At 40.2% G+C, this 13,593-nt stretch overlaps 1 protein-coding gene across 1 annotated transcript in view; it reads right to left on the minus strand. All coding sequences in view use genetic code 11, as the record gives it.

Moving 5' to 3' along the window:
* Window positions 1-2,632: 2,632 nt before the first annotated feature.
* Window positions 2,633-13,593, minus strand: part of EGR_04148 (Vacuolar protein sorting-associated protein 26) — a gene marked incomplete at both ends in the record, with an annotated part of 11,451 nt that continues 490 nt past the window's right edge. The window contains 6 exons of the mRNA XM_024493397.1: window positions 2,633-3,022; window positions 4,403-4,636; window positions 8,178-8,499; window positions 11,773-11,937; window positions 12,734-13,110; window positions 13,252-13,345. Coding sequence (XP_024352098.1) covers window positions 2,633-3,022; window positions 4,403-4,636; window positions 8,178-8,499; window positions 11,773-11,937; window positions 12,734-13,110; window positions 13,252-13,345 — 1,582 coding nt within the window. The remainder of the gene's footprint in view (window positions 3,023-4,402; window positions 4,637-8,177; window positions 8,500-11,772; window positions 11,938-12,733; window positions 13,111-13,251; window positions 13,346-13,593) is intronic.

A 13,593-nucleotide genomic window follows, 5' to 3' on the forward strand; every position in this document is an offset into this window, starting at 1 on the left:
TCCTTCAAAACCTTACAAACAAAACTGCGATGACGTCGTAAAGTGGAATTGTGGAGGCGTTTAAATGAATAACGGTTGCCGGTAATCTCACTTTCATATAACCAAATATTAAAGCATGTTTTGATACTGTATCGGATCGGATAAATAAGAAAGAGTTAATTAGTTCTTATCTGTGAACATGTTCATGTTCCTGTTAGTCTTATTGGTCTGGTCACGGTACTTCCTAAAACCGAAGGCTGGGTTCACATTAAAATGTTAAGATTTGATGTGTAATCAGCCGAATTTAGAGATTGGTTGTTAATGTTAGCAAAACCTCTCATCAATTTATTTTGAGATATTAGCATATTTTACTATCCTGCTTAGGACTGTAGTAAGTCGATCGTGTTAGTTCGTCGTTGACGACAGTAGTATTGTAATGTCCGTTCCTGAATCCAGCACAGAACCAAACCTGCGCAGGCGTTATTTTTCACCAAAAGGTCACAAATGTTTATTTAATCGGTGAGACAACCTTTGTACCAACAGGTCAGGCCTTCACCCAGAATGACACATTAAATGTTGGGTTTAATTTTAATTTCTTAATTTCTCTTGCTTATTCCAGCACTAGAGCTCTAATAAATTCATGGGCACAAAGAATCAACCGTGCAAAAGCACTGTAGGAGGTATTGGTCTTGCTCATCGGCACTCAACAGTCGTCATAAACAAGAGGTGGGTAGAATCATCCGTTCGAGTTTTTGAAATCAGCATATATATGCCTACGAAACGGTCATCATTGAATACTCTGTGTTTTCTTGGAAGTTTGCTAAGTTCTGTGATCAGATGAATGCGACAGATTTTCATTGAAAAGCGTAATCTCGCGGTGGAACCGCCCCTCTAAAACAGGATCTTTGCAATTAAACTATGCGCATAGCAGCACGACAGAAACGATTTGGAAAATGAACACTCATTCACTTCGTTCGCAATTGGAGGACAAAACCTCAATCACGTATCAAAAACAATGTCAAGGCTTTCTGCCTCGGTCATCGGTACCGGACGGAGTTAGGAGACATTCAAACGTCTAGCGGGCTCGGCGGATATGACTCCACTTTATCCATAGTGATCCAGTGCAACTCTCCAACCTGAGTCAAGGGTTCAGCTCTCGTTAATTGCCAGGTAATAGGTGCGTGTGGTCGTCTACACGGCCTGATACTGTAGATTCACGCCCAGTACCTACCAGTGTCGAAACTGAGTATTCTAAGCTTTTGCAGACCGTTATTCAGTTTTGCTAATACGGCAACATCTCAAAAATTCGCGAAGTTAGGTTCCAGAACCTGCCGCGGACCAGGAGGAATCGCGATTGTTTGGTACGAGTCGCTACAAGTGCGATTGACTGCTTAGTCAGAATTTAGCCCCTCAATATGATCCTAAGGCACTTCAATTGCATTTAAATGTTGGTTTAATACATTTAGAAAGTAGCTGACGTGAAAATAGAATATGATATCGCCCAACGGCTACCTGCCACATCAGCACATTTACAATGCGGTTCAAAAACAATGCAATAATTCACAAGCTGCCGTTTTCTTCTGCTCTTCCAGTACGGTAAAACCAAGTGCCGAATGGGCTCGTAAACTTTGACGGCTTACGTTTCTTTGCCTTTTTCAATGAGTCATACATAATGTACAACTCAATGAAGTGGAGGAAAGGTGCTTTATGTAGGGAGTATAAGTATTCGAATTTTCCCAGTCAGCAAATTTTGCAGATCTTTAAAACTAGTGACTAAAAAACAATTACATTCCAATAAAAGTTCTGCGATTTCCGAAACACGAATGCACAAAGCATTACTGCACTCCCAAGAGGATGGATGCGGGCTAATCCTGCCCTAAACATGGAACCTACAACCGTACATTATCGGAGCCTCGTCGTTCCATCGCTGAAACCATTCCTCACTAAGGGGAGTCTAGAACTGACGCCCACGAAATCGCATATCTCACAATAAAAAGACTAACATCTATAAGGAAACACCGGTTTTCTGTGTCAAATTAAAAGTACAATGACGTTTGTATAAGTCGTCGCTGCAATAATCAGAGCACGGCAGGAGGGAAGCCAACCTCGCGACTAAAATAACTTAATCAGAGTGTCTACGACCAATGCACGCTCAAATATTGATTCCTTGCAACTCACTGAAGTGTGGTTTGAGGGGCAAGGTCCCATCCCAATTTTAGTACTATGAAGAAATTTTGATCCAATGGCATGCTCGCCTGAATCAGAATGTGCGCCAGCACAGACTCGCAGCCAAAATCTCGGCTTTATCCACATCAAAATCCCATAATGTGTAGACAATGGATACACGGAGTTGCGAAGGCGATGCATATGTTCGCGTTTGTGTGTGCGTGTGCGCCAAGAATTAAGAGTAAATTGAATCGTGGTTGTCACAACATCAGCAACGGCATGACCACCGATCGGAGTTGAATTCACACCAAATCTGGAGACTAGCGTGCGCACATGGAAGAGGAAGGGAAGGAGGCCGTGTGAGTAAATCAGATAACGGGGTAAAATCAATCTTTTACAAAAAAGACGGAAGAGAAAGAAGAAATCAACGGTTGCCAGGTGGAATTTGAGTAAAAGGTGGAAGGGAAGACAAGGGGTAGGAAGGTGATCAAGTGATCGCAGAAATTGGGGAGTCAAAAGGTGAAGGTTTGGTCACCGTTTCCTTCGCCGCTCCATCATTCCCCTCCTCCTCTCTACCCTCCGCATCCCTCGGAGATTCGTAGCGAGTGAAACTACGCTGTTCGCGCGAGAGCCCGTCGTCGCACGCGTCTTCGTGGTCGGAGAGACCACTGAAAACATCAATCTCCACTTCCACTTGCTCCTCCCCTTCTTTCTTGTAGCTCTCGCACTTAGGCACAGCTGCTGTGATGGTCGCTGCACCGTCCGCTTTTTCCTCTACTTTATCTAGTTCCTTGGAAAAGCTGTCGATTTCACCACTGACTTCCTCAGTTGGATCATCCTCGATTCCGTTTGTGTCATTACGTGAAGCTGCATTAATCTTAAGAAAAACGAAATAAACCCTCAGTGGCATAATTATAGCTCCGATTCAGGTAGTTGAAAAGGATCATAGCTTCTTTCATAACACAACGGATCTTGCAAAAAGTCCTGCTCTGATTTGAACGCCTCCGAGTCATCAATTTTGCTTGAGGGAACACCCCTTCTGCACGAAGTATCATCTTTGTGCTACTCTGGAACTGTTTAGCCATGACCTAAGACATGGGTCCTTAGAGTTACAGTGGGGTCCCTTAATAAATAAGCACTTAAAGCAAACTAGCTCGCTCTACCAAATGTTGCTGGTAAATAAATTGAGACAAAATGAGTCGGTTGGATCATAAAATGGGAAATGCTTCAGAAATTGCGGGGTAGCGGAGGTAGATTACGCAGTAAGTATCCAAATCAGACGCCAATAATGAATTTGGAAGAATTAAGCAATAGAGTGGGAAAGGAGAAATTTTCATCTAAGTACCATAAATTCACCATGATTTGAACAAGTGATTTAGTAACGATGTATCGAACTATTCCTTTGGCAAATTTAACATGATTTGCAGAATTACGTCCATCCCTAGATTTCTGCCAATCTAACGAATCTTTTGACAAGAGTTGATTGGACTTAAAGATAGGAGGCGCTACAGGTATCTCAAGGTGGCCGAGCTCGATTAGGCCATAGGCGTCCTTACCAGAAGCTCCCATCAAAAAGGAAGTCACAGGTGCTCACATCACATTTTAATTCACAAAACATATAATTTCTCATTTATCAAGAGCAAAAAATAAGTTGGTTACGGCATTATGATTCTCCTTAAGCATCACATATTGCGTTCTGGGCCAAAAGTATGCTAATTTGATCGAATGAAGCGGCAAAACTAGTTTGACTGTAGGAATGGAAAAGTACAGGAGTAGAGCCTGTTTCATCGTTACATGGTAATCCAGCAAAATAAATCTGCCAAGACATTCATTCCTAAATGATCGTGCTTCTTCTTACAGCATTACTTGATACATCGTAAATTAAGCTGTTGAAATGATTGAAACGAAGCAGCAAAGTGAAAAACATATCAAAAATGACAATCAAGTTGGCCAAAAAATGCACTTAATTTACATATTTGTCAAAACTACCATACTGGATTTCCCGTTTTTACCTTCATTATAACTTTAATCTCTTGGGATTTACTAAAAGAAGTCAGCAAGACAAGGGGAACTTATAGAGCGGCAGTTACCCGTTTCCAGCTTCATTAAAAATATGAACTTAGTGGGCTGATCAAAACGAATCAGCAGGGGAACGAGCGTGTTGGTTTTTCAGCTGAAGACTTTGCCAAATTTGAATCCAATAGTAATAGATACCTGATTCAAACGCTATAAAGCTTCAGAAAAAAGTCAAACTTACGAGACTAGCGTTTCCATTCTGAGTTACATCGGGAATAATAGGACCATCACCGGAGGATTGCGGAGGGTTGTCTCCAGGGGGGGGAGGGAGCACAGGGACATCAGTAGGGTGGGTGGAAGGAATTGTCTCCGTGGGGAGGGGCAGAGAGTATGGTTGTGACTTCACTGCCATGGCCTGTTGGCTCTGCATTAATGCCTCGAATCGCTTGTCCGGGCGGCGAAATAGGAAGATCTCCTGCACAGACAACAGACGCATGTGTATGCAGGGAATCGGTTTCTTGTGACAATGAGCTAGTTCTCCCTCCACCCCAATTTGACAAAGCCAAATATCCGCGTCATCATCCAGACACTATTTGCACGTCTCTACAGTCCTCTGAGTTTGGACTTATCAAGAAAATGTAAAATAGTTACAAAAATCATGTTAAAACCAGTCAAACCTATATGGACTTTGACTTTCAAAAGTGAAGTTCTGGTGTTGATAGAAATGTAACTCTCCCTGACAAGGGCAAAAATAAAGTCGCTTTATATTATACAAATAAGCGTTATGATAAGGTGCATTACCTCCATTTAAAAGTGTATTAAATTGAAGAAAAAAACAGTCTTCTTGAATTCAACCCCTCGTTACCAATCTAAAATGACGTCAGTTAGTGTGATTGTTTTACTTTGAAGCCCTGAGACAATAAAGGTATGCCTGCGATACAAATCTGAACTCCACCTTTGGATTTGTTGGAAATATGAGGAATTAGCATCTCTTGGAAGTCAATTTAATGAGGCGGAGATTCAATTCATATGCGGATTCTTCTTTGAAATGAGCTAACAAAACACTCATTTAAGTGGTCAAACGCTTTAGAACTCGTGTACAAACTCACATCCTCAGTGAGTGCTAAACAGTTTCCTAATGAAGACAACAGAAGAGTCGGCGGGTGTCAGTTAGTTACTGAAATCTTCGCTTTTGGTCAATCGGTAGGGGTAAAAAATAGTTAATTTTTTTTACCACAACATCCTACCTGCAATGCTGTTTAACTTGGCCGCCAACTGGTGAAGACAGTTTTTGAGGGGACAAATATAATGGAGTTGGTGGTGTGTCACCATGAGGACGGTGAATAGGTAAGAAACAACACCGCCGATCACTACCTTAGATATTACTGAAATTTTAGGCAGTATTTATCGCAGAGGTCGGAAATTGCACCACCACTGCGGCCAAGGTACATCGAGAATGGTAAAATAGAATCACAAGATTTGCCTCATTACCACATCTGTAACCAATGCCAAACAAGCGTATATATATGACACCTTTTTGTAATGTTTTAATTACTATTGATTGTACCAATTGGTGAGTAGCAGAGACTGGCTTGATTTGGAACGTTAAAGTAGAGTTGCGGTTCTCCTGGTCTCAGGAGGCCAACCGCATTTTTTCTCGTCGTCGAGCAATGCAACTGTAAATAGGAATATCTTTTATAGGCTGTGGTGATTGACTTACCCCTAAAACCCTAACAGTAGACATGTCAAAAGGCAATTTTCACCTCACTTTATTGCACACCTACCAACTACTATTTAGTAGATAATCAAAACAACCTCTTAATGGAATGGGTCGGCAAGGGAAAAAACCGACTCATATTTTAGCAGCAAAACTTGACCCATACGTTTGTAGTGACATATGGGTAAAAAGTGGCTTAAAAGAGTAAGAAAAAAAGTACTAGCCTGAATGCGTTGCAAAGGGATGAGATTGCTATGGTGGAGGCAAAAGAAAGACATGTATCCTAATCCACGATAATGAAATGCTCTGAATGCATTTTGATAGCATTAATATTTGACCATACAAAAAAACAGTCCAAACTAGAGTTAGAGAGTGTCAATTCCGACTTGCGTCATTTGTGGAGGCAAACATTTTGCGCGCAAATATCGGACAATCTTGCAGAGTTTTGAAAGCGGTAATGAACAAAAGATTGCACACTACTTATGGGAGTAAAATTGTACAACGAAGACAAACCGTCTTATAGCGATTTAAAGCGCAGGGTTCAGGGAAAATAAAAGCACTTTTTATCATTATGGTGCTTTCGCATGTAATGAAATCAAGATCGGATCATAACTCGGATGCCAGAAATGACAGGGAGTGCAGAATCACACGCAAATTGCAGCAGTAAAGCCCCATATGGAGAGTAGAAATGCTTGCACAGAAGCACAAGAGATCTGTTAATTCCCGTTCGAGGACCAACACACACACATACACGCACGTACGAAAAATAACAGATGAGACCAGAGAGAAGGTAGGAAACCGACGTGTTTCTCTTTGTACCAAAGTTTCTATAAGTATCACGATAAACTTGATTTTCAATAGTACCAAAAAAAACTGACAAATCCATTCCAGGGTTCCGCCAAATTTTTACCATTACCTTTCGATCGCATTAAGAAAAATAAGAACCGTTCAAAATCATCATTGGAATTGGAGAAGAAATGGAGTGACGCTTTTTTGTCGCAGCGATGCTTTTACAAACACAGAGTAAGCCTACTTTCTTAATGGTACAGGGAGGTTGACAAATTCATGCTCAAAATTTTACCAAACGAATTCGATCACATCATGATTCAGCCAAAATCAAATTCACGCGGGAAAACAGGCGAGACCAGTGTAGGATAAAATGCTATATGTTGTTTGTGGTAGCCAAGTTGCCAGCGCATAAAAAGCCTTTTTTAAGTCATGAGAGGGAATAACAGGTTTGCGTCCAGAATCCAGCTTATCCCACATACCCTCGATAAAACTAAAAAGGAAATCACGCAAAAAGCAGAAGGAATTTGAAAGACGAAACGACGTCTTATTTGTGGTAGAAAAGTTTGTTGATGGGCATGGTAAACAGGAAAGACACAAATTGGACTGTGAAATTAAACTGAAGCGGTTACTTCAAAAGGCCGAACCTCTATCAAAACAGAATGGCCTTGTCTTTGCATGATCACCGCTTAAATACATTCTTTAAAATTGTTAGTGACACGCACCCATTGTTTGAATGAAAAAATAACATTGGCATCTCGTGTCCATGATGACACATTAGAGAGTCAGGTATGTTAAAACGGAATGAACAGATCTGCGAAGGCTAATTTAGCTTACCAAATTGTATTTAAGGCGTCATAAGTTCAGCTGCGCTGGAAAGCCAGCTGCGAATTGAAGGTTAAACGAAACAATTAAAATCTGGTATATCGATGACAGCTATGGTTCAATGTGATCGCCATCATTTCTGAAACCAAACCGATGTACATCAGAATGAAAAAAGGAGAAAGAACCGACGTGATTTTGGCAGTGACTATGCCTTTATACATAGAGAATGAGCCAATCTTAATACTAAAGAAAGTTTTGACCGATTCACAATCGTATCCACATAAAAAGCAGGCAAAGTCAAGCGGAAAGGATGCGGAACGACGTGCTGTTCACACCGATGAAGTATCAACACAGGGTGAATCTGTTTTAAAAATGATGAAGGTTCACCTGAGCAAAACGCCGATGATATGGTATGCAGTTGATTGTTTGAGTACCTAAGTAGGAAATCACAGAGTAGGGAAGCGCCTATTTATTCATAGGAGGCTTATTTTCACATTACATTGAGGAGACACAAAAGACCAGTGTTTGTGATTCAATACAAATTTATTTTCCCAACACCTCCCGTGATCGACCCGCAAATCTAATCCACTAAAAAAGATTAAATCGAGGCGGAGGTAAAATGATGCCTCCTTCGTAATACACTCGGGGAAAAAACATGAGACGGAATCAGAACAGAACGTTAACATACGTGTTGTTTGTAATAGCGCCTCTCCTCCTCATCAAGCAGCACGAGGTTGAGGTAGTAGCGAACGGAGAACTTCCGATTGACGTCCTTCATTGTAGGCGTAAGATCGTAAGCGCCGAGAAAGAGACGGATGGGTATGCATTCCCCACGCACGGGTGCGCCATCCATGATCTCGAACTTGGCCAGCGTTTCCATATCAGTAAAGGTGTTCACCGCACCCAACCCTGTCGACTCGCGGCGTAGGATCTGCACCTCCATGTATTTGATTTTTACTCGAACCAGCAGAAAGTAGATCTTACCGACTATCACATCCTCCAAGTGATAGCTGGGAGCCAAATAAACAAATAGACAGTCAATAGCATTAGTTACCGTAACCTTTTTTCTATCTTCAGTAAACCCTAACACAATTTCAAATTCATTTCATGTCATTTGTTTTCCTCATTCATCAGTTGAAAATCTTACCTTTGCTGACAGTATTATTGCTTACCACCACTTTCTTCAAGTATCATCACCACCCTTCCCTCGGATATACACCGCGAAGCTTGCATCCTTTTCATCCTATTTCAAATCAAGTTTGAAAATTTTCTTCCATGGGTACAACTTTGACAAGTTATTGGTGGGAAATATCGTCATTTACTAACAATGTTTAAAGTCTATCCAACCACGATTAAAATGGGGTACCGTTTCATGCACGGAAAAGATCGCAAAGGAGTCTGCTGCCAGAAAAGTGCAACTTCAATGAAGGATACCAACACCAAGGAGCGGAATGAGAATTGGAAGGCGTAATTTGAGTAAATTCGTACAGAATTCTCAGCCAATGATACTCTAAAATAGAGTAGTTTTTCATCCATTCGGAGATTCGTAGAACAAAGGAAAACACAATTTCAAAATGTTAGTTAGGAATGAACTAATAAATGAGCCCCAAAACCCTGGATTTCTAATGTAGTACTTTTAAACAATCCAGCACATCACATAATTCAGCGCGTCATGACAATCCTGTGCCAGAAAAATTTTGCGTATCATCGTGAAAAAATGGCAATCGTCACATCTTCAACCAGATCCGAAACAGGTTTGTATATGTTGAACAAGCAGGATAATGTGTGAGGGGGAAAACTTTCACCAGGCTGAGTGCGGAAAAGTGGATCTCCAGTAGGAAGTAGGAAAGTTAGCTTTACTTATGGGAAAAATTACTAAATAAACTCAACTGTTCCCCCACCAGTCGCATTTTTACTACGTTTTTTTCTGGTGAAAATATAGGGCAACCAAATAGATTCGTGCAATTTTTTCATGAAACCAAAATAATTGCAGATAACTTCTTCAACTGTTTCATTTATTGAGACAATAACCATTACCATCTGCTATCCTTTCCAAACTGGACACAAATCTGAAGATGTTTGTTTGCTTACCGGCCAGCAAAATGCAAAAGTCATTTCTCATCATAAGTCGGGCAGTCATCAGTCAGCAAACTAAAACGCAGTGTTTTTATAACGCACCCGAGAGAAGTGAAGAACAAATGAAGTCACTGAAGTCTGTCTTTCATGTAGTATGGGTGGGATCAACTTACTTAGTAGCTTCCACAACTTTTTTCCAGTTGATGTGGATGTAAATACCATCAATGAAATTCATTGACGCACAGAGATAGAAGATCCTCCGGTATGCGATGTATCTAAACAATTTTTAGTTGATACGTCCTACCATTGTACTCACAAACAATGATATAGATTTGAGGAGAAACTTCCCCAGCTTTGGAACAACGTTAAACTAGATTAACTAAAGTAGTCAAGACTGAACCACACTAGGCTCAGCTGAGTCTCTACAAAGGCTCAAAGTAGAAAAAGCGGTACATGGGCCAGCGAAGAACACATAGTAATGAGTCCCTACAAATTACAGCAAGTCACCTCTACAGGCTGTGCCGATAAACACACAAAATTTCCAACCGCCTGATTAATGTTATAAAGAGCGACCAAATCGTGCCTACTACCATTATTTCCGTGGGTCACCTGTACCACATTACCTTCTAAAAGGGTACCAACTGAATGTGACATTTTAGGAGGTGCAATTTAAAGTAAACCCGTACAGTACTCCAAGTCGACGATGAATTGGGGTAGGACACAGCTCTGCACATCGAATCACCAATGGCCTCAATTAAACCTGCTGACAATTAACTATTGGGAAAGTTGGGGATTCAAAAATTATAGTCGGCTAAAATCGCAAGGAGATTGATACATATACACTTTTGCGCTCTACATAATGTCAAAAATTCGCGATAGGCCACTAGTCAATTTCGTATACTGTGTGTGATAAAAACAATGCTTAAGTGAAGGTGAGCGACTCGCATAAGTTTTGCAGTCCTTCTACTAGGTGATGTAAGAGTTTGGTCATTCTCAAGTTGAAATCTGAAAAGAGAATACCTATCAAATGTGAAACTAAGATATCTTTTCTCAGGTTAAATCATAATTTTTTCAGATTGAAACTATAAAACGGGTCTGTTAAAGGGGTTTTTAACGGCTACATTCAAAACAAGCCTACGGTGCATCTAATTGGAGCGTCCATCCATGCACTGAGGAATTTATATAATAAACGAAAACGCAATGAAGAATGTTGGTACTACGGTATTATTTTTTGTGAGTGAATGAAATCACAAGCCACGACAACAACAGCAACTTGACATAACTCACTACGCAATTAACGCGCATAAAAATATTGCATTTTATTTGAGAGACTAAAAACTCGACCACCCCGTTTCCGAACACACAATTTAAACGAGTTTACATAACACAACTAGAGTAACTCACTTACTCACAAAGCAATTAATGGCTAGTTTAGTAGAACGGCATATGCTCACTACCATAAATTTTGTGTTAATTGGACAACTGGCAATACGAAAGTTGAGCAAAATTTCGCTGAGAATGGGGAAGATTTGGTCACCTGAAAGCTGAAATCTAAGCAGAGAACATATACAAATAAAAGGTATTGTTTTCCCGCAAAACTAAATTATTTCCAAGTAAAGTGTTTTCATTCCTCACGATGAATTGTAAGTAAAAAAGCAGAATTTCTCCAACTGAAACTAAAATCTGATGCAGTGCAAAGCACAACCAATAACACGTGAGATCCATCCATGAATGAATACTACCATGATGACGCAAACGGAGTTCACGAGAGCACCAAAAGACGGTGACAACCCATTTCAGCTTTTCTCGCATTGCAATGTGTTCCTACCATTAACAATACATGCAAACTATTAAAATAAAAAGACCATCATCCATTTGAATACTCTAATTTTACGCAGAAAGGTTTACTTAGAGGATCGAAGGCAATTTTGAAGCCCATTTACCAGCAAATGCCTGGCCGTATTTCACTTTTAGTCACAGAACTCGGTAATCCAATATCACTAGAGCACAGTAACGAGCATTTAAAAAAGGAAAAAGTACCTCGAATTTTAATGAGGAATTAGCTTATAGCGACGGATTTCAGGCGACGCAAGTGCATGCGGTTAGACTGGGAAATCAAATCCTTTAATGGCACTCAACGCTAAGACCGAAGGACAGAATATTAGGCAAGTTATTGAAAGTGAGATAAATGAAAGGTACACATTCACCAGGATGCGTTATACTCGAATTCGATGTGGAGGCTGTCCTCAATGCCCACCTCCATTTGGATGTTGATGTCGGGCTGTTGGGGCTTATGGTGAGAATGCACGAGTATGTCCAGCTCTTTCGTCAAATCCATGAATCGCTTCACCACCGTCAACCGCAGGAAGTACCTGAAAAAAAGTAGGAAGAGGGAAAACCAATGCGCAAACACTTCCTTTTCTAACGGCGATAGGTAGGTAGTAGTAGGATGGTACATTGCAATAAAAAAGAAGGGAAACGTTTCTGCTCTAAATAGTAAAAGCCTATTAACACAAATCGCCAAAATGGCGCAAAATCAAAATGTGAAATAAAACCATAGAAATGATACCTGTTTGATTCTTCAGTAATGAAAGAAAATACTGAAAGTAAGATGAATTTCTTAAAAAGATGGGCCAATAAATCAGTGAGAGTTTATGCAAGCATCGCAGCACCCTCGGCAGCTTAAAAGCGATTTGAAGTTTCGAGAGACCATAAGGGTCTGTGACTATCCGAAAGGTTGACTCTATGAGGGAAATATAACATTCCGATGGTTTGCAACCGGAATCTTAGAGATATGGACAAGTAATGAAGACTTGTTAAAAATTGAAATTGATTGACTTCAAAATAGGACGTCGCATTAGGGGATGTAAGTAAATGACAAGCTAACGAGTCCCTAACCTGAAAAATTACTGGGACGTAAACACTAACAAATTTAGTGCAGTTTCGAACTAACTTAATAGACAGGGTAGGTAACCAAGATTAGAGCGGCAACCAGGATGGAATTAGGAAATTAAGGGACCAAGAAATGAAACTATATAAATTTAATTATAAGCCAGAATTTTGGGCAAAACAATATCGATCCGCCACAGCTAGAGGAATTTTACTTCTGAAGACCAAATAAATTCATGCGTTTGTACAATAAACAGGTAAATGGCTACTTTGATTAACCTGAGATTGATATTGGAGCCAGAATAGGATTCAAAAGGCATCTCAACGTTATCGAAGAGGAAAGGATATGTGGTTGAGGCCTGAGAGAGTATCCCCGGACGAGCCAACTCCTGTGTTCGATTAAGAAATTCATCCCGACTGCCCCGATCCGAGAAAAAGTCAATGTAACCGATAAGCTCTATTTTGATACCCTGATACTCCAATTTACTGCCCCGCTTCAGGGAGATAGTGACTTGACCCGAGATACTTTCGCCATTGTAGAACACGGGTAGAAGGCATGTCTGCTGTTGGTCTGACTTAACCTCAACCAATTTCCGATTGGTTAGATTATTCAGAGTAATATCTATGGAAGCACTTTGTCCGATACCGAGAAAATTCTGAAAATGAAGTATTGTACGCAAAGTCAAGAAACCATGAGTTAAGAGCAACGAAAACATTAAGGAAGAAAAAGACATTAACAACTATTCAGCCTAATACGCGAAAGGATTACTTATGATTCACAAATCACAAGTGCATACCATAACAGAACTAAACTTTACAGCCAGCCGGGTGTTATCACTGTGCACCAAGTGCCATATATCCTCACCACTTATTGGTTGAAGTGTTATGTCGCTAAAATCAGCCTCATTATCTAATATTTAAAACTCTGTTTTTTACCTTATATAAGAACTAGACAGCAAAATAACCCGCCGTTTTGTTTGTGTTACTAAATAATTTAAATTGCAGCTTTTGTTGCTGCGTTAAAAGGACTTTAGTATCTAGCACAAAGAATATTGAAAAGTTGGACAATCAAAACTAACAACTTACTTTCCATCAAATGTTATTAAAAGCCATGCCAACTCACATTCTATGCACAACTT

Source organism: Echinococcus granulosus (assembly GCF_000524195.1).
Source record: "Echinococcus granulosus chromosome Unknown EG_S00025, whole genome shotgun sequence".
NCBI lineage: Eukaryota > Metazoa > Platyhelminthes > Cestoda > Cyclophyllidea > Taeniidae > Echinococcus > Echinococcus granulosus.